Source organism: Salvelinus alpinus, chromosome 14 (genome assembly GCF_045679555.1).
Source record: "Salvelinus alpinus chromosome 14, SLU_Salpinus.1, whole genome shotgun sequence".
Taxonomy (NCBI): Eukaryota; Metazoa; Chordata; class Actinopteri; order Salmoniformes; family Salmonidae; genus Salvelinus; species Salvelinus alpinus.
The window spans coordinates 22,627,391-22,646,235 of NC_092099.1; the positions used below are offsets into that span (position 1 = coordinate 22,627,391).

Consider the following 18,845-nt stretch of genomic DNA (forward strand, 5'->3'; position numbering starts at 1 on the left):
GAGTCCACTCTGTGCTTTATCACAGGACACAGACAAAGGTACGCACACACACACACACGCACACACGCACACACACACACACACACACACACACACACACACACACACACACACACACACACACACACACACACACACACACACACACACACACACACACACACACAGACACAGACACAGACACACAGACAAACAAACATCCAACGTATTTTTTCAATCTTGTTAATTGAAACCACATGATTTACTGTTAGTCACTCCTAGTGAAGCAATTTCCTTCACACATGTTACTACGCACTGGAGATGACACTCTTGTTTTGATATGTACTCAGAACTGTTCCAGACCTCAGACTTTAAGATAATATTTCATTCCTTACTGTGCACCATGGGTGTCCCACAGATGCTTTACCAAAAAGTTTCCATGATAAGCCTGGTCCTGTTCATTCATCATCAGGGACAGATAGTTCAGCAATAGCCCATGCACGACAATGGTTGGAGAAAAAGGGAAGAATGGTAAGTGTAGGGAACCAGGTTAAAATTCAACTAAAAGGCAACCTGCGATTTCTCCCCCGGTTGTCATATCTGTGTTATACCTGAGCCTGTGTTACTACCTGCACAAATTCCTATGCAATGAGTATACAGAACTTACTAAAGTTGTAATCAGTCATATATTTTTAAACAAAAGGAAAGACAATGGCAAACTTGCACTCATACCTTTGTATAACTATTTTTGTTTCTTGCTAGACAGTGGACCTACTAAACAGCACAGTGTTGACAAGGGATTGCATAATCACAGACATTAGTCTGAATTTTAATTCAGTATACCAATCATAGTATGCAATTAAGCTGCAATACATACCTTCTTGGGTGACCAAACAAAATTCACATAAATGTAGTTATAGATATGTCATTCTCATTGAAAGCAAGTCTAAAAAGCGGTAGATCTGTTCTATTTGCGCTATTTCTATCCGTCTCGTTTTTAAGTTTCGGTTTTGCGTATTTAACTTTTGATTTTGTACACCAGCGTTAAACAACTCAAAATACAACATTTTTGGTTATGGAAAATATATTTCACAGCGGTTTAGATTATACAATGATTCTCTACACTGTACTTGTTTGTTTTGTCACATAAACTGAAATTAGGTGAACTATTAGAATTTTACCAGCCAGGAAATGGCGAGTGATTTCTGAATAGTGCATATTCTAAATACGTTAAAACATGACGTCGCCAATCCCCGTTTCATACCCATTGCGCTTGCGCGCGTCCAAGGCTACCAGGAAGCAAACCCGAAGCAGTTTGACTGTCTGCAATGTGTAGACAGAAAGCTGTAGAAAATGTACGATTTCTATTAGCTAAGTACAAACTCTTGCTTTTGGTTGAATTTTAACAGCAGGATTTCGTAGCCTACTCTTCATAGAGAAACTTTAGTTTTTGTGGACATTTTCGAGGTGGCAGTGCTCGACAGTGCTGTGTGCGTTGTTTACATTCTTGAGACCCCACCAAACAATCAAGCAGCTGGATGAAGCTAGCTAACTAACTAATGTATCTAGTTAATTGCTATTTGCTATTGTGGTGACAGTTTATGTGAACAATCAAAATACAGCTTGATAAATGTATGACTTGTATGTATGACTAGGCGTTTGATGACTTGCCCATGCACCTGCATTAGCTTGTATAGCCCTGCCTGCATTTAACAGATTGTCCTAAAGTACAGTAAGCCTATTGCCATTACATATTGCCATTGCATTTGGCTATAGGCAACATGCCATGCACACATTAGTCTCCATATACAACTTGTCCTATAACAGGGTGTTTTAATGAAAATATAGCATGACCTCTATTCATAATTTAAAATAGCCACAATGTGACCTTTTGTTCATTTGTTTGTTTTGGTAAACACTGCACATTACTTTAGCAACCATTTCAGCTAATATAATAATAACTGCAGTTGAACTGTGTAACTGTACTCTGGAAGAAAACCCTCGGTGTGTGTCTTGTGTTTGGCACTGTCTGGCTCTCACATGCTTCTAATCAGCAAGACAAACAGGAAGATTCCGCGAAGAGGTGATAACTGTGGCTACTTTAAGGACAACACTAGTTACTGTACATAGCCTAGGTCATGTCCTGTGGCTTTTAGAGAGGAGCAGAATAGCTAGACCTGTTTGGGATGTTGTGTTAGTAGAGGGAGAGTGGAAGGAGTTTTAATGTGGCCACTATCTAGGCCTAAATGTACTGCTGTAGTCAACTGTATAGAGAGTGATGTGAAACTAGCAGGGTTAGAGTGGGGTGGGTTAGGCTGTGAACAGTTTCTCTCAGCACTGGGCTGTGTGCTGCGGACACTGAAGGCTTATCTTACTGCTGTTGTCTTTGTTTTCTCTGCTCTTACTGCTTTTTTCTTATTTTCCCACCTCTGCGTGCTCTGCCTACATGTCGGCTCTTGGCCTGCACTCATATACCAGCTCACAGTGGTTTTGTTGTGTGTGTTTCAGTGAGCCAGGAGCCCTGCGTGTGTGTGAGCCCACACCATGGCGTCCTGCCGGCTGTGCTCCAGACTGTGTCCCAGGCTGTGCTCCCGCTCCTCAGCGTACACTCTGGCCCTGGGCTTGGGCTTCGTCACCCTGGGCACCTCTCGCATCCTGCTGCTCAAGTTCTCTGCCAACACACGTTAGTACTACATTATCATTCATGGACTTCAGTTTAAATCAATGGTTTTATGTAACCGTTTCTTCTCTTCTTTGACCTATAGAGAACAAGTATGACTTCCTCCCTGCGTCTGTCAACCTGCTGGCAGAGGGGCTCAAGCTGCTCTTCTGTCTTGGCATGTCTCTCAGAGTCATGGTCAGAGGTAAGAGATGGGCACTGAGGGAGAGGACGCCATCTTGTCCAATGTCATAATTCAGAATGTTTAGAGTTGTTGTTGTCGAGCAAGAATGTACCTGAGAGAGGGAGATTAAAGTGTATGTATTCCAGAGGGTCGTTCATGTCGAGAGCTGGGCTGCTCCTCGGGCTCTGCCTTCCTGAGTTTCATGAAGTGGTCCGTCCCCGCCTTCCTTTACTTTCTGGATAACCTCATAATTTTCTACGTCATGACCTACCTACAGCCTGTGAGTTTAATAATAACACACTGCAGTGTTTTAAATGCTAATGTTAAAGTCTCAGTTGTCTCTGATTCCTTTCCCCCACAGGCCATGGCTGTGTTGTTCTCTAATTTTGTCATCCTGACCACAGCTATCCTGTTCAGAGTTGTGCTGAAGTAAGTCACAGTTTTGTTCTGGACATAGTGTTCTCTACTGGACCTATATGTTTGTTTACATAGCTGATAGTGGCACTCGAGGTAAAAGTTTCAGTAACTACTGATCTAGGATCAGCTTACCCTGACACAACCCTAACCAATGTAGCTGTTTTTATCTCAATATCAAATCATTTCTGGGTAAGAATTAAGTACCTTACTGTAATAAACAAAAATAGCTTCTTAGCAAGGAGCAATTTAACTAGGACTGTCTGGGAGTGGTGAGGGGAAACCTAGCTGTTATTGGCAGAGAGGTTTGGTACTCTTTCTTATTGGTCTATTAACTAATTTACTACTTGGTGATGTCACTAGACAGTTCAAAACTACATCCCACCACAACTGGCTGAAATTTCAGGCGCTTTTCAAACAGATCTTAGTGGTGCTCCCGAGTGGTGCAGCGGTCTAAGGCACTGCATCTCAGCGCTAAAGGCATCACTACAGACCCTGGTTCGATTCCAGGCTGTATCACAACTGGCCGTGATTGGGAGTCCCATAGGGCGGCGCACAATTGTCCCAGCATCGTCCGGGTTAAGGTTTGGACGTGGTAGGCCGTCATTGTAAATAAGAATTTGTTCTTAACTGACTTGCCTAGTTAAATAAAAAAATTACACTTAAAGGGCATTATCGTCATTTTCACAATTTCACAGTATTACTCCCAACAGGGAAATCATGTTTTTGACTGCACTGGTCCTTTTTAAAGCTGGAATCCGTACTTTGTGAAACTGGCACGACCGTTTGCGATATTACAACAACAAAAGTTATTTCAAACAACAGTTTTTTTTTACCACAATAGTGAATGCACCTCTCTTCCGTTTTATTAACAAAAACAATAACAGCTTTAACCATTATTGAGGAAAAATCGTAATCTGATTTCAGATCAGCATTTAGGGTCAGCCTATGTTGAAGGACTCATCTCTGACCGCTGCTATTCCCCTCCTCGCCCCTAGGAGACGCCTGTCCTGGGTGCAGTGGGCCTCCCTGGTCATCCTTTTCCTGTCCATTGTCTCCTTGACGACGGGGTCGGGAGGCAGCCAACGGGCCATAGCGATGCCGGGCCTCCACCCCAGCCCCCTCTCCCCACCCACCAACAGCTGCCTGCTCTACACACAGCTAGAGGAGCAACGAAGGAACGAAAGGTTGTCAGAGCGATGGATGGGAGGGAAGGAGGAAGGGAGGCAGTCAATGTGGAATTCAGCACTCCTCTGTACAGTGTCTGTATTAGGACATCTTCACACATCCTGCATGACACCACAAGTCTCCTTTCCCTGTCAATAAGTCAGTCTAAGTAAGTGTTCCTGCTGTCTCCCCTCCCTCCCTCCCTCCCAGTAACTCCAGCACATGGAGCTCAGTGCTGCCGGGACAGGCTGAGGCGTGGCGGGGGAGGCTGATGGGGACTCTGCGCTCTCTGGGCATGGGTCACATCCTCCTGGTGCTCCAGTGTTTTATCTCCTCCATGGCCAACATCTACAACGAGAAGATCCTCAAGGAGGGAGACCAGCTCCAAGAGAGCATCTTCATCCAGAACAGCAAACTGTAAGAACTCATGTGAATGTTGGCACACACATGCATGAATGCAAACATATGACACACACGCACATATTCACACAGCTTTCAAACATCCCAATAACCACCAAACTACACACAAACACCCACACCCCATCTGTCTAAAAATCTGTGTATGTGGTTGCAGGTACATGTTTGGCATGCTGTTCAACGGTCTGACTCTGGGTCTAGGGGGCGAGGCGAGGGGTCTAACCGTCCACTGTGGCCTCCTCTACGGTCACAACGTCTACTCACTGGGACTGGTGCTGGTCACTGGTAGGACACACGTACACACTGGTGCTACTGTTGATGAATTAACCTCATACAATGTAAAGGACTGGTTCATTCATTAGCATGAATAGGTACAGTATGTACTGTGTATATGGTATATGCATGATTATTGATACACTATTCATTACTAATATATTGATCCATTATTCCTGACAGCGAGGGTCTGTCGGTTGCATTCATCCTGAGGCTGATTATTAGGAATGCATTATTATTGATACATCATAATCAATATATTCATTATTATTAAGACATTACGAAATGTATCAGTAGCTTCCCTGGGCCTGTCAGTGGCGTTCATCCTGAGGTTGATTATTATAAATGCATTATTATTGATCCATCATTATCAGTATGTACATTATTAATATATCAAATGTTTTATCCCAAGCTGCCCTGGGCCTGTCGGTGGCGTTTATCTTGAAGTTCAGAGACAACATGTTCCACGTGCTGACCGGCCAGATCACTACAGTCCTGGTCACGGCCCTGTCCCTCTTCCTCTTTGACTTCCACCCCTCGCTGGACTTCTTCCTGCAGGCGCCCGTGGTGCTGCTCGCCATCTTTGTCTACAACGCCAGCCGGCCCAAAGACCCTGAGTACGTCCTGCAGCGCGAGAAGCTGCGCGTCATTAACGGAGAGGTGCTGCAGAGGTCACGAGGGGTGAGGACATGCTTGAATGTATACAGTGCAGTCGGAAAGTATTCAGACCCCTGACTTTTTCCACAGTTTGTTACATTACAGCCTTATTCAAAATTGATTCAATCGTTTTTTTCCCCCTCATCAATCTACACACTACCCCATAATGACAATGCAAAAACAGGTTTTTAGATATATTTGAAATGTATTAAAAATAAAAAACACTGATACGACATTTACATAAGTATTCAGACCATTTAATCAGTACTTTGTTGAAGCACCTTTGGCAGAAATTACAGCCTCTAGTCTTCTTGGGTATGACGCTACAAGCTTGGCACAGCTGTATTTGGAGAGTTTCTCCCATTCTTCTCTGCAGATCCTCTCAATCTCTGTCAGGTTGGATGGGGAGTGTCTCTGCACAACTATTTTCAGGTCTCTCCAGAGATATTTAATCGGGTTCAAGTCCGGGCTCTGGCTGGGCCACTCAAGGATATTCAGAGACTTGTCCCGAAGCCACTCCTGCGTTGTCTTGGCTGTGTGCTTAGGGTCGTTGTCCTGTTGGAAGGTGATCCTTCACCCCAGTCTGAGGTCCTGAGCACTCTGGATCACGTTTTCATCAAGGATCTCTCTGTACTTTGCTCCGTTCATCTTTCCCTCGATCCTGACTAGTCTCCCAGTCCCTGCCGCTGAAAAACATCCCCACAGCATGATGCTGCCACCACCATGCTTCACCGCAGGGATGGTGCCAGGTTTCCTCCAGACGTGACGCTTGGCGTTCAGTTCAATCTTGGTTTCATCAGACCAGAGAATCTTGTTTCTCATGGTTTGAGAGTCCTTTAGGTGCCTTTTGGCAAACTCCAAGCGGGCTGTCATGTGCCTTTTACTGAGGATTCGCTTCCGTCTGGCCACTCTACCATAAAGGCCTGATTGGTGGAGTGCTGCAGAGATGGTTGTCTTTCTGGAATGTTCTTCCATCTCCACAGAAGAACTCTGGAGCTCTGTCAGTAACCATCGGGTTCTTGGTCACCTCCCTGACCAAGGCCCTTCTCCCCCAATTGCTCAGTTTGGCCAGGCAGCCAGCTCTAGGAAGAGTCTTGGTGGTTCCAAACTTCTTCCATTTAAGAATGATGGAGGCCACTGTATTCTTGGGGACCTTCAATGCTGCAGACATTTTTTTGGTACCCTTCCCCAGATCTGTGCCTCGACACAATCCTGTCTCGAAGCTCTACAGACAATTCCTTCGACCTCATGACTTGGTTTTTGCTCTGACATGCACTGTCAACTGTAGGACCTTATATAGAAAGGTGTGTGCCTTTCCAAATCATGTCCAATCAATTGAATTTACCATAGGTGGACTCCAAGTTGTAGAAACATCTCAAGGATGATCAATGGAAACGGGATGCACTTGGGTTCAATCTTGAGGGTCTAAATACTATAGGAATTTCAAAAAACTTGTTTTTGTATTATGTGTAGATTGATAAGGAAAATGTTTTATTTAATCCATTTTAGAATAAGGCTGTAACCTAATCAAAATGTGGAAAAAGTCAAGGGGTCTGAATACTTTCCTAAGGCACTCATTCAAGGGTTTTTCTTTATTTGGACTGTTTTCTATATTGTAGAATAATGGTGAAGACATCAAAACTATGAAATAACACATATGGATCATGTAGTAAACAAAAAAGTGTTAAATAAATCAAAATATATTTTATATTTGAGATTCTTCAAATAAGCACCCTTTGCCTTTATGACATCTTTGCACACTCTTGGCATTCTCTCAACCAGCTTCACCTGGAATGCTTTTCCAACAGTCTTGAAGGAGTTCCCACATGCTGAGCACTTGTTAGCTGCTTTTCCTTCACTCTGCGGTCCTGTTGAAAAACAAATGACAGGCCCACTAAGCGCAAATCAGATGGGAAGGCGTATCGCTCTAGAATGCTGTCGTAGCCATGCTGGTTAAGTGTGCCTTGAATTCTAAATAAATCACAGACAGTGTCACCAGCAAAGCACCCCCACACCATAACACCTCCTCCATGCTTTACGGTGGGAAATACACATGCGGAGATAATCCGTTCACCCACAACGCGTCTCACAAAGATACGGCAGTTGGACAAATTTCCACCGGTCTAATGTTTATTGCTCGTGTTTCTTGGCACAGGCAAGTCTCTTCTTCTTATTGGTGTCCTTTTAGTAGTGGTTTCCTTGCAGCAATTAGACCATTAAGGTCTGATTCACACAGTCTACTCTGAACAGTTGATGTTGAGATGTGTTTGATACTTGAGCTCTGTGAAGCATTTATTTGGGTTGCAATTTCTGAGGCTGGTAACTCTAATGAACTCATCCTCTGCAGTAGAGGTAACAAAGGGACTTCCTTTCCTGTGGCGGTCCTCATGAGAGCCAGTTTCAACATAGAGCTTGATGGTTTTTGCGACTGCACTTGAAGAAACTTTCAAAGTTCTTGAAATATTCCGTATTGACTGACCTTCATGTCTTAAAGTAATGATGGACTGTCGTTTCTCTTTGATTATTTGAGCTGTTCTTGCCATAATATGGACTTGGACTTGGTCAAATAGGGCTATCTTCTGTATACCCCCCTACCTTGTCACAACACAACTGATATGCTCAAGCGCATTAAGATGGAAAGAAATTCCACAAAGGCACACCTGTTCATTGAAATGCATTTCAGGTGACTACCTCATGAACCTGTTTGAGAGAACGCCAAGTGTGTGCAAAGCTGTCATCAAGGCAAAGGATGGCTACTTTGAAGAATCTCAAATATAAAATATATTTTGTTTAACACTTTTGTTGTTACTACATGATTCCACATGTGTTCTTTCATAGTTTTGATGTCTTCACTATTATTCTACAATGTAGAAAATAGTAAAAATAAAGAAAAACCCTTGAATGAGTAGGTGCTCTAAAACTTTTGACCAGTAGTGTGTGTGTGTACAAACACACACACACACACACACACACACACACACACACACACACACACACACACACACACACACACACACACACACACACACACACACACACACACACACACGAGAGAGAGAGAGAAACCCAAACATAAACACAACCCACTCTCACACATATACAGTGTGACACAGGCAAACACACATGCACACTGAGGGCAACCGTGATTCTCATTTGTGTGTAATAATGATTTAGATTGTGGGGAAACCAATGTGATTCTGTGTAATGAACAGAGTTTAGATTCCCACCACAGCCTTAGCCCTGGGTAACTGCATTACAGTAGGTACATAGATGTATTCAATTAGGTTGGTTAGAGTATGATGATCAGTAGGAGGTTGTCTATCTATGGAGGCTCTGTGTGGAAATTGCCTGTAGACATAAATCTAGGATCAGCAAACCTTCCTCAAATCCTTAGTGTACCAAAAAACAGTTTGTGGCCGTCCTATCGCCTCTGGCCGTTCATTTCCTGTCGATTCTAATAAGGATGGGCACAGTTAATCGAATATCAGGATATCTGAACATACGTTAGCATTCGATTACTTGAGTAAGTGTTCATTTACATGTTCTATTTATTGTAGCCCTATTTCAACATTGAAAAGGCTTTGTTATAAATTAAATTATCCTTGTTACCTACAAGGATATACCATGACATTTTAAATACTTAAAAAAATAAACTTTTGAATATTGTTTTTATAACTGTGCGTTGCCACTTTTCGCCACTTCAAATAGCAATTACTGGCGAGCCCCTAACAGTTTCCAGAAGACCTGACACAGATCGATGCAAAACACTCACCAGAACCTTTTTGTAAGACAATCAGTTCTATCGTCTCTTTTACTGTTGCTTTTAACCCAAAACTACGGAGTAAAACAGCCTTCTGTTGTTTTACCTCTGCATTTGCGTCATACTAATTGATCAAGGGAGTCATTATAATTATCTGTATATTCCCAAAAATATCCTGATATTATTTGAATAGTGAAATAATGTAAAATGCCCTTCCCTAGATTCTACATGGTTTTTAATCGCCGTTGTTCATCGACATCCAGCAGGTAAACGCTAACACACCACATCCACCCACTGCTTTCAGACGTTCGTCTTTCTGGTGTTATTCCTCTCTAATCTCCACCATGCTTCCTTTGTGTTTGTGTAGGATGGGGAGGAGCTGGAGAGGCTGACCAAGCCAAACACAGACAGTGAATCAGAGGAGGAGTCTGTCTAGCCTCCCATTATGACCTCACAATGGCTCAACCCTGTGATGTCATCAGAATGCCTGGCTCTGTGACATCACAATGGACAAACTGTCAGTCCTGAATTATGACTTTGCTATAACCTGGCCTGTGACATCATCAGCCTGTGACATCAGAATGGACATGCTGTGTATTATGACATCAGAGCGGCTTGGCCTGTGGTTTTGTTGGCCTACTGTGATTGTCATAATTTATTGTACATCATAGATGCGGTAAAGAGGTCAATGGAACTCGACACAAAATGGAAATGCCACGGAAACGCATGGGGAAAAGATCCTGAGTCTCTTCATTGCCCCCCAGCAAAATGATCCTACATTTAGGCTATTGTTTATATGTGTATTCCACACTACTGTATGTTGAGTATAATGAGTGTATGGATGTCAACCCCAATACATGTTCATGTAATCACCAATCAACTGCATTGCAGTTAAAAGCGACTTTGACTACCATGACCGATTTCTAAATGCTAGCTATGCTACCAGCTTATACGAACAAGAGTTAGCATTTAGCAGTCACTTCTTCTAAACCCGAAAATAAACAACTTTTAAATGTTATTCTGTGAAAACTGGCAAATATATCATAATCTAATTTTAGTAACCACATTGTGGGCCTGTTCACAAATATTCACTTTGTTAGATCAGACTTGTTGAATGTGCGCCAATCCGGCGTCCTTCTTCTGTCCCCTAAGGTCTGCGTTCCATTGACCTCTCTACCGCATCTTTTCAGAAATGTGCTTGTTTGCGTATGAAATATGCTATACAAATAATATTGTAATGGAAGAAATGCTAAATATACAATTTTGTATATGTTGTTGTAGTTAAAATAATGCTATTGCTGTTATTGACACAGTGGCAAGGGTTACAGCTGTCAGATGTTGAGAAGTTGATATCTGCCGGTTATGATCTTATTTTGTCTCTGTTTTTCAAAACCAGTTTTTATTATACATTTGTTTGCATTATGTTGGTGGCTATTAAGAAATCTACTCAAGGCTGTTGGATGTTTGGGAGCTAAACTCGTTTTTCTAATCAGTTTGTCTTACCATTATTAAGTACTCACAAAGACCATACAGTACTAGCACACGGACCATGTGATTTGTTCTGGTCTCAGTCCATGTTACGTTCAGAAAACCCAATCTGACGGTAAAACATGTAAGATTGTGTTTGACATTACACACTGAAAAGTAATTGGCTTCTCTAGTGGTTTACATGTGTTCAACGGTGTTACTCCTCTCCTGTCCATGCTTATTGTGCCATATAATTTACACTTCTATCATGTATTCAAAAAAGCTTCTTGTGAAGTTATGTTTATGAAATCAGTAAAATGATATTATGCTGTATGCATTTAAGGCAATTTACACCTGGTTCTTTATATTACTATTCATGACACATTGCATAATTACAATTTCTCACAGTCAACAGATTACCAAATGAACATTAAAAACTTCTGCCAAAAATACCATTATTTTGTCTAGCTATTTTTCCATTCTGTTGATCTGTGTTGTAATGTTCGAATTGAACCACCAGGGGGTGGTGTAGTATAATAAATGGTTACTGTGTGCGTAAAGAACCTCTGACTAGACATTTATACAAATTACTGACATGTGTATTAACTCAGAGAAACTGTTGATTGTAAACAAAGTTTTATTTGTCATAAAGCACAACGGAGTATAAATAAGAACAATGTGTAGCAACAGGAAACTTAAACGAGTTGAAAATTCATCTTAGAAACACAGTTATAGATCTGATATTGATAGCCTCAAATAAAAAATCCAATAAATACAAAGGTTTTGACTTATCTTTACGCTTGTATCTACAATAAGGTGAAAATTAACATTTGGTCAGGAATGGAATTGAAGTAGACATAGAAAATGTAAAATGTTGATAAGTTTTTCGATTGTAATTCTTAATACACAAGAACAAGACTGATATAAAGAAAGATTGAGATTGATGACATCGCTATCCAATCCTTTATTTCCTTCTAGTTCAAAACCAGGAAGTACAGAGCTAACCCCTTACCCTTTAACCCTGTGCATAAACTTCCTGAAAACACAATCCACTAATAAGGAGGCGAGACAAAGTTTATACTCATGCCCCTCACACACACACATGCCCAATTTTAATTAAATCTCTTTCCCCTAGCCCTAGATACTTACTGCTAACTTGTAGACCAGATTCAAGCGACATGGTGAAAATCCCATCTAGACTACCAGAGGGCTTGCTTACACCTATCTGATCCATTCAAATCTACAAAGGGCCATCAAGAAGCATCTATGAGATTAGGCAACATACTCCTTAGTGACCATATCATTGCTGATAGACTATTGACTATTGACACCCTCTCCCCGACCCCTTTAGTAACCGTATCCCTGGTGATAAGCGTCCTGGTAACCGTCGTAGCCATTGTGATGGTACCCGTAGCCCCCATACTCGTCTTCGGGGCAGCGCATGCCCAGTGACTGCTGGATGGCCATCTCCTGCCTGCGGAGCTGCATGGAGTCCACCAGGTCGTAGATGTTGGCCATGGACCACATGGGGCTCGGGTACCACGACTTGACGTTGCCGTCCTTTCCCACCAGCAGCATGGAGAAGTACTCTGGGCTGATCTGGAAGTAGTTGCGAATGTCTTTGACCAAGGCGGCCGAGAGGCCCTCACGTTCCACCGTGGCGCTGCCTGGAAGGTGGAGAGAGCGATGGAGAGAGTCAGTCAATAGGCTTTGGTATGTTTGATATCTTTGACTAAAGAGGCATTCTCGCTCCATGGCCAAGCTGCCTCTCTAGAGTTAGAAAAGATTAGTTTGTGTTAATACTGCTATGGAAGAATTGAATTTCATATTATCCATTTAATGCGAAAGTGTGTGTGGATTCATTTCGTTGTCTTTTAAAGGTTCCGCTAAATTCAGCACCTCTGCCCCATCATCTTCCCCTGCAAAACTACCACTTCACTCAAGGAAAGCATTGATGGTAATTCCGAGTCTATTCAGTGAGCCGGATCATTTGGCTCCGTTTACCTAAAAGAGACCTTTATTTAGCTCGCAAACAGTTCTTTGTTCAGTGGTGCTTAAAAATACCAAATCCATTATGTAAAGCCTAGAATGTTGCCTGCAATTATGTCACATCATGATATGCTAGTACAATTTTTACCTGACCATTTTTACCTGACCAAAAAAAATGAAGAAATAAAATGGAATGCACTGCAAAAATATGTATGGACCAGAATGAGGCTCTCTCCTCACTACCAATATTTACTGCAGTGAAGAATTACAATCTTCAGAGAATGTTTTTACAACGTATCTGCAGATAATCATTATCGGGTACTCAACAATCAGTAGTAACAGTATGTAAATGAGGGAGCCAATTGAATGGCTCTCGCAGATGCAATTCGGTTCCCGACATTCACCAAAAAGATCAGTTCAATAAGAGCTGTTCGTTCACGAACGACCCATCACTAAAGGAAAAGTCCATAAAGAGCTGTTCGTTCACGAACGACTCATCACTAAAGGAAAAGTCCATAAAGAGCTGTTCGTTCACGAACGACCCATCACTAAAGGAAAAGTCCATAAAGAGCTGTTCGTTCACGAACGACCCATCACTAAAGGAAAAGTCCATAAAGAGCTGTTCGTTCGCGAACGACCCATCACTAAAGGAAAAGTCCATAAAGAGCTGTTCGTTCACGAACGACCCATCACTAAAGGAAAAGTCCATAAAGAGCACATAAGAATACTATTTGGCAGGCTAGAGAAATTAAAGGGAGGGTTTACATATTTCCTCCCTAACACTCCGGCCACAGGAGCTGTCTGCGTGCTTGTGCAGCAGTGAGGGGTGTATGGATACAGGGCCGTGTGTGTGGTGTAGGCAGCAGCATCAGCAAGTTTTTTAGGTTGGGTCCCCTACCAGAGAGGAGACATCAAACAGGTAGCATGGAGAGAATACAGAAGAAGCAGCTGGGCTATAGGGACTTGGACTGGGGGAGACAGCAGGAGTTAGGGCTGAGGCTGGCCTACCTGCCTGCTGTGTCATTAAAACAACATCAGAAATTCAACATCATGGCTGTATGAACTGATTAAACTAAACATAACACATACAGCCCCATTGACCTACCACTTGCCCTTTTTTGTTTAATATTCATACAGCCATTTCCCGTATGCAGTATAATACAGTTGAAGTCGGAAGTTTACATACACTTAGGTTGGAGTCATTAAAACTAGTTTTTCAACCACTCCACAAATTTCTTGTTAACAAACTATAGTTTTGGCAAGTCGATTAGGACATCTACTTTGTGCATGACACAAGTAATTTTTCCAACAATTGTTTACAGACAGATTATTTCACTGTATCACACTTCCAGTGGGTCAGAAGTGTACATACACTAAGTTGACTGTGCCTATAAACAGCTTGGAAAATTCCAGAAAATTATGTGATGGCTTTAGAAGCTTCTGATAGGCTAATTGACATCATTTGGGTCAATTAGAGGTGTACCTGTGGATGTATTACAAGGCCTACCTTCAAACTCAGTGCATCTTTGCTTGACATCATGGGAAAATCAAAAGAAATCAGCCAAGACCTCAGAATTCTTTTTTAGTGTATGTAAACTTCTGACCTACTGGGAATGTGATGAAAGAAATAAAAGCTGAAATAAATCATTATCTCTACTATCTCTCCTGACATTTCACATTCTTAAAATAAAGTGGTGATCCTAACTGACCTAAGACAGGGATTTTTTACTCGGATTAAATGTCAGGAATTGTGAAAAACTGAGTTTAAATGTATTTGGCTAAGGTGTAATTTGAATTTGTAAGTCGCTCTGGATAAGAGCGTCTGCTAAATGACTTAAATGTAAATGTGTATGTAAAGTTCTGACTTCAACTGTACATATAGGTGGTGTGGAGACAACAGGGTTCTTACCGTTGATTGGATAGAGCTCTAGGACTCCTCCCTGGTCCACTGCCTCCATGCCAACCAGCTTCAGGATGGAGATGTGTCTCAGGCCTGGGTCACCATGGAAACCACCACCACATCGATGAACACACAGCAGATAGGACATAATAGCACATTAGAACAACAAAATAATATTTGCATTGCCCACCCCCTCTTTTACGCCGCTGCTACTCTCTGTTATTATCTATGCTCAGTCACTTTAAAAACTCTACCTACATGTACATATTACCTCAATTACCTCAACTAACCGGTGCCCCCGCACATTGACTCTGTACCGGTACCCCCTGTATATAGTCTCGCTATTGTTATTTTACTGCTGCTCTTTAATTACTTGTTCCTTTTATAATTTATTCTTATTCATATTTTTTAAACTGCATTATTGGTTAGGGGCTTGTAAGTAAGCATTTTACTGTAAGGTCTACACCTGTTGTATTCGGGCACATGTGACTAATACAATTTGATTTGATTAGTTTTAGAAAAATGTATGTTATTTATCTTTGTGTAGCCTAAAATTAATCAACCAATCAATATACATGCAAAAACACAGATATTGAAACAAACAATTCTGAAAATCAACCTGCAATAGAGCATGAGGGAAATATGATAATGATGAGCATGGTTTTGAGTGTTTTACTCTACACAGAGTATTGACACACTCACAATCAGCTCTGGTTATTAACACCAATACTGAAGTTCTCGTGCACCACTGATTGTTCGTTTTTTTATTTTCATGTGGTGAATTTTCAATCCTCTTAGAACAAAACTCCAAACTGGTAACGCAGCCAGTCTTACATTCAGAACCTTTCATTGTGCGTTCATTGTGTTTGCAGGCATGTTTCCCCACACACCGAAAATATAATGAGTACATTGGTTGAATCACCAAAACACAACATAATGACATCTTCTCAACTTAGTTATTTTAACAACCAGTTTATCCAGTAGCAACACATTTAAGACCCATGTTTCAATGTTTCAAAATGTCCCTTGGAATGTAGTATGCTACAGAACATTAAATGACAGTACATTACACTGTTTTCACATTAGGCAATACACTTGCACTACCCATACAATTTTACTCAACATCAAATTTCCATAATTTCTATCTCATGTGTGATCAAAGGTGTGATCATTGAATACATCTTTCAAAATGTAATCAAATTAAAGAAATGAAAAAAACAATATTTAGCAGGCATTAGTTTGTATCAAGCCTGTCTTGAACATTTGGCCATAGGTTGTCATCGAAATCGCAGTAAATATCATTGTTGGTTAAGGGCTTGTAAGTAAGTCCTTACAGCCCTTACACTACAGCCCCTTATAAGGGCTTGTAAGTAAGAATTTCACGGTAAGGTTTACACTTGTTGTATTCGGCGCATGTGACAAATAAAGTTCGATTTGATTTGTTCATGCATCCCGGAAAACCCTTTTTGCATGGTTATTCCTAGCCTGACATACAGTACCAGTCAAAAGTTTGGACACACCTACTCATTCAAGGTTTTTTTTATTTTTAATTTGTACTATTTTCTACATTGTAGAATAATAGTGAAGACATCAAAATTATGAAATAACACATATGGAACCATTTAGTAACCAAAAAAGTGTTAAACAAATCTAAATATATTTCATATTTAAGATTCTTCAAAGTAGCCACCCTTTGCCTTGTTGACAGCTTTTCATAGTTTTGATGAAAGCCCCCCCCCCCTAAAATCCTATCTGACTGTATGGCCTTCCTCTTGCTCTTTTTGTTAGTATGATCTTTTACCAGATCTAATGTGCTATATTCTCCCTCGTCAATTGTGTTGGTGCGTGTCTCTGTCCCTGAATGCGTATGCACATGTCTGCGAGAAACAATTATAATGGTCCTCCTCAATCTCAGTGACTGCCAACACTTATATTATGACTACTAAAGTATATGTGTTTACCTATCAATCTAAAATTCAACAAATGGATAGAGAGCCTAATGTTCTTCTGTATGAGATCAGGTCTGACTGGAGGCTGTTGTAAATCTAATATGATTTACACATACTTTGAACCACAGGGAGCAGTGTGTATGTGTGTGAGTGTGTGTGTGTGTAACAACCCCTAGGCACTAGACTAGTCACTTCCTGTAGATGGGATAAATATTGTTTAAGGAATATGATAATAACTCAACAATTCCTTCTTATACTCACCCAGGTTGCAGGCTTGGCTGGTCAGGGCATAGAGTTGCTGCTGATAGGCCCATTCCTCATCGTTGGGGGCGGAGATTACAAACAGGCGACGCCTCCAACGGAACCTGAGAACCCAAAGACGGAACTAGGATGAAAGATGTAGATTAAACAGTCATGTCATCAACCAAGTCATTTTCTGTCCAAACTCCAGACCCTTTGGCTCACTGTCAGACTGGAATTTAGTCTCTATTGCAACAAACCACAGTCAATCTGTTGAAGACAGAAATATAGGACCATAGTCAATCAATCCAAGACAATGGTGTTAACGTAGAGTACTAGAAGTACAGGCTCGTGCATACTGTCCGCCATCAGAGCCAAGTTTAGCTCATAAAGAACTGTTGAATTTGTGGTGCAGGTGATTTAGTGTGAATATTCATGTTGACTACAAATTCTGACCACAGCCTCCTCAACGAGACCCCTGCCTAGCTTGAGACAATATTCTCACTGGCTATGAGCTAATGACTGTTTAAAATTCCAGACGCTGCCACAGCCATCAGCAAGACTAACGTGCACACACACTACCTGGAGAGGAAGTTCTCCAGTGATCTGGGTTTGTCCTCCTTCTTGCAGACAACTCCGTCTCTCTTCTGCTGTTCCATCTCTCTGATGCGAGAGGAGAAGGTGTCGATGTAATCAAACACAGCCTTCATGGCGATCGGGACCTCGTAGGATTGCTGTTAGAGGGACAAACACACATCAAGACAGAAAAAAGACAGTGGACCAAAAAGATAAGCATTGGAGGATTTGAGTGTACAATCCTTATTCGATTCTTTAAGTTGTCAGGAGAAAAACATAACAAATGCTATTCCTTTGTTATACCTATCCCAGTATTCCTAGAAAATTGTGTATCCTTTATGTTTTCGATGAGAATCAGATTCCCTTCACACACAGCAAATTTGTGGGTGTTAAACTATTGGAGTTGAGTTAAAAAGTGTTGTGAGTGTTATATCTGATTCTAGTGGGGTTAACACCAGTGGGATTGAAATTGACACCACCTGCGGTGAATAAATGGAATTGAAATTGACACCACCTGTGGTTAATAAATTAAGTGTTAACCAGGTGGTGTTGTTACTCGACTGTTGAGTTAATTTCCGTTAACTCTCTCAGAGTGAAAAAGACATGGGTGGGGCCTCATTATTATATTTCCCAGCATGCTTTGTTGCAGGTTGCTTTTTAGAATAGTTTTAATATCTATGTTTCTGCATGCACAATGATTGATTAATTTATCTTATACTACACAAAGATAAATAACATACATGTTTCTAAGCAAATCCAATCTGTAAGTGGTTGGATTTATTTAACCCATTATTGAGATGGTTTAGGTAGTCTTATTGATCAACCTTTCCTACCTTGGCAGTCATTTTAACTGCAGGTTGCGGGGGATTAAAAGTTCAAATTCTTCAATATCCTATGGCTGGATTTGAATAGGAATTATGTAACACTTTGGAAGCCAGCATAATATGACTTGTTGATGTGGCCAGCAAACCAGGAGTTTCAGACAACTGTGTTAGGGTGAAACTTGAATGTTGAAGTATGGTATAGTCAAAAAAAGTCATTTATTGTGATAAATAATTACATTTTGATGATAAAATATAAATTTAGGCACTCTCTGAAAGCTACTGGACTGAAAGCATTTGAATGCAACAATCATGTCTCTGTCACTAGCAAACACAGTCATGGGTGGTACAGGTACCTCTAAAATTAAATTCTGAGTGGCACCCTGGAAAATA

General features: G+C 41.2%; 2 protein-coding genes across 5 annotated transcripts; one reads left to right on the top strand and one right to left on the bottom strand.

Annotated features, from left to right (window-relative positions):
* The first annotated feature begins 1,220 nt into the window (after positions 1-1,220).
* slc35a5 (solute carrier family 35 member A5) lies at positions 1,221-11,429 on the top strand. Of its 4 annotated transcripts, XM_071340836.1 has the most exons (11): positions 1,221-1,334; positions 2,488-2,662; positions 2,745-2,843; positions 2,969-3,102; positions 3,184-3,251; positions 4,235-4,423; positions 4,614-4,820; positions 4,978-5,105; positions 5,506-5,774; positions 9,732-9,776; positions 9,878-11,429. In XM_071340836.1, the coding sequence occupies exons 2-10, from the start codon at positions 2,524-2,526 to the stop codon at positions 9,747-9,749; spliced, it is 1,251 nt and encodes a 416-aa protein (XP_071196937.1). In that variant the 5' UTR covers positions 1,221-1,334; positions 2,488-2,523; the 3' UTR covers positions 9,750-9,776; positions 9,878-11,429. The 4 variants fall into 4 exon arrangements, with proteins under 4 accessions (XP_071196937.1, XP_071196935.1, XP_071196936.1 ...); XM_071340834.1 differs by lacking the exon at positions 9,732-9,776; XM_071340835.1 differs by lacking the exon at positions 9,732-9,776 and having other exon boundaries at positions 1,260-2,062.
* A 167-nt stretch (positions 11,430-11,596) lies between these two features.
* Positions 11,597-18,118, bottom strand: LOC139538609 (coiled-coil domain-containing protein 80-like). The gene is made up of 4 exons (XM_071340840.1): positions 17,638-18,118; positions 17,077-17,180; positions 14,876-14,959; positions 11,597-12,644 (listed from the first exon to the last, which is right to left on the bottom strand). Exons 1-4 carry the CDS (start codon positions 17,763-17,765, stop codon positions 12,325-12,327), a joined length of 636 nt encoding a protein of 211 aa, XP_071196941.1. The 5' UTR covers positions 17,766-18,118; the 3' UTR covers positions 11,597-12,324.
* Positions 18,119-18,845: the final 727 nt, after the last annotated feature.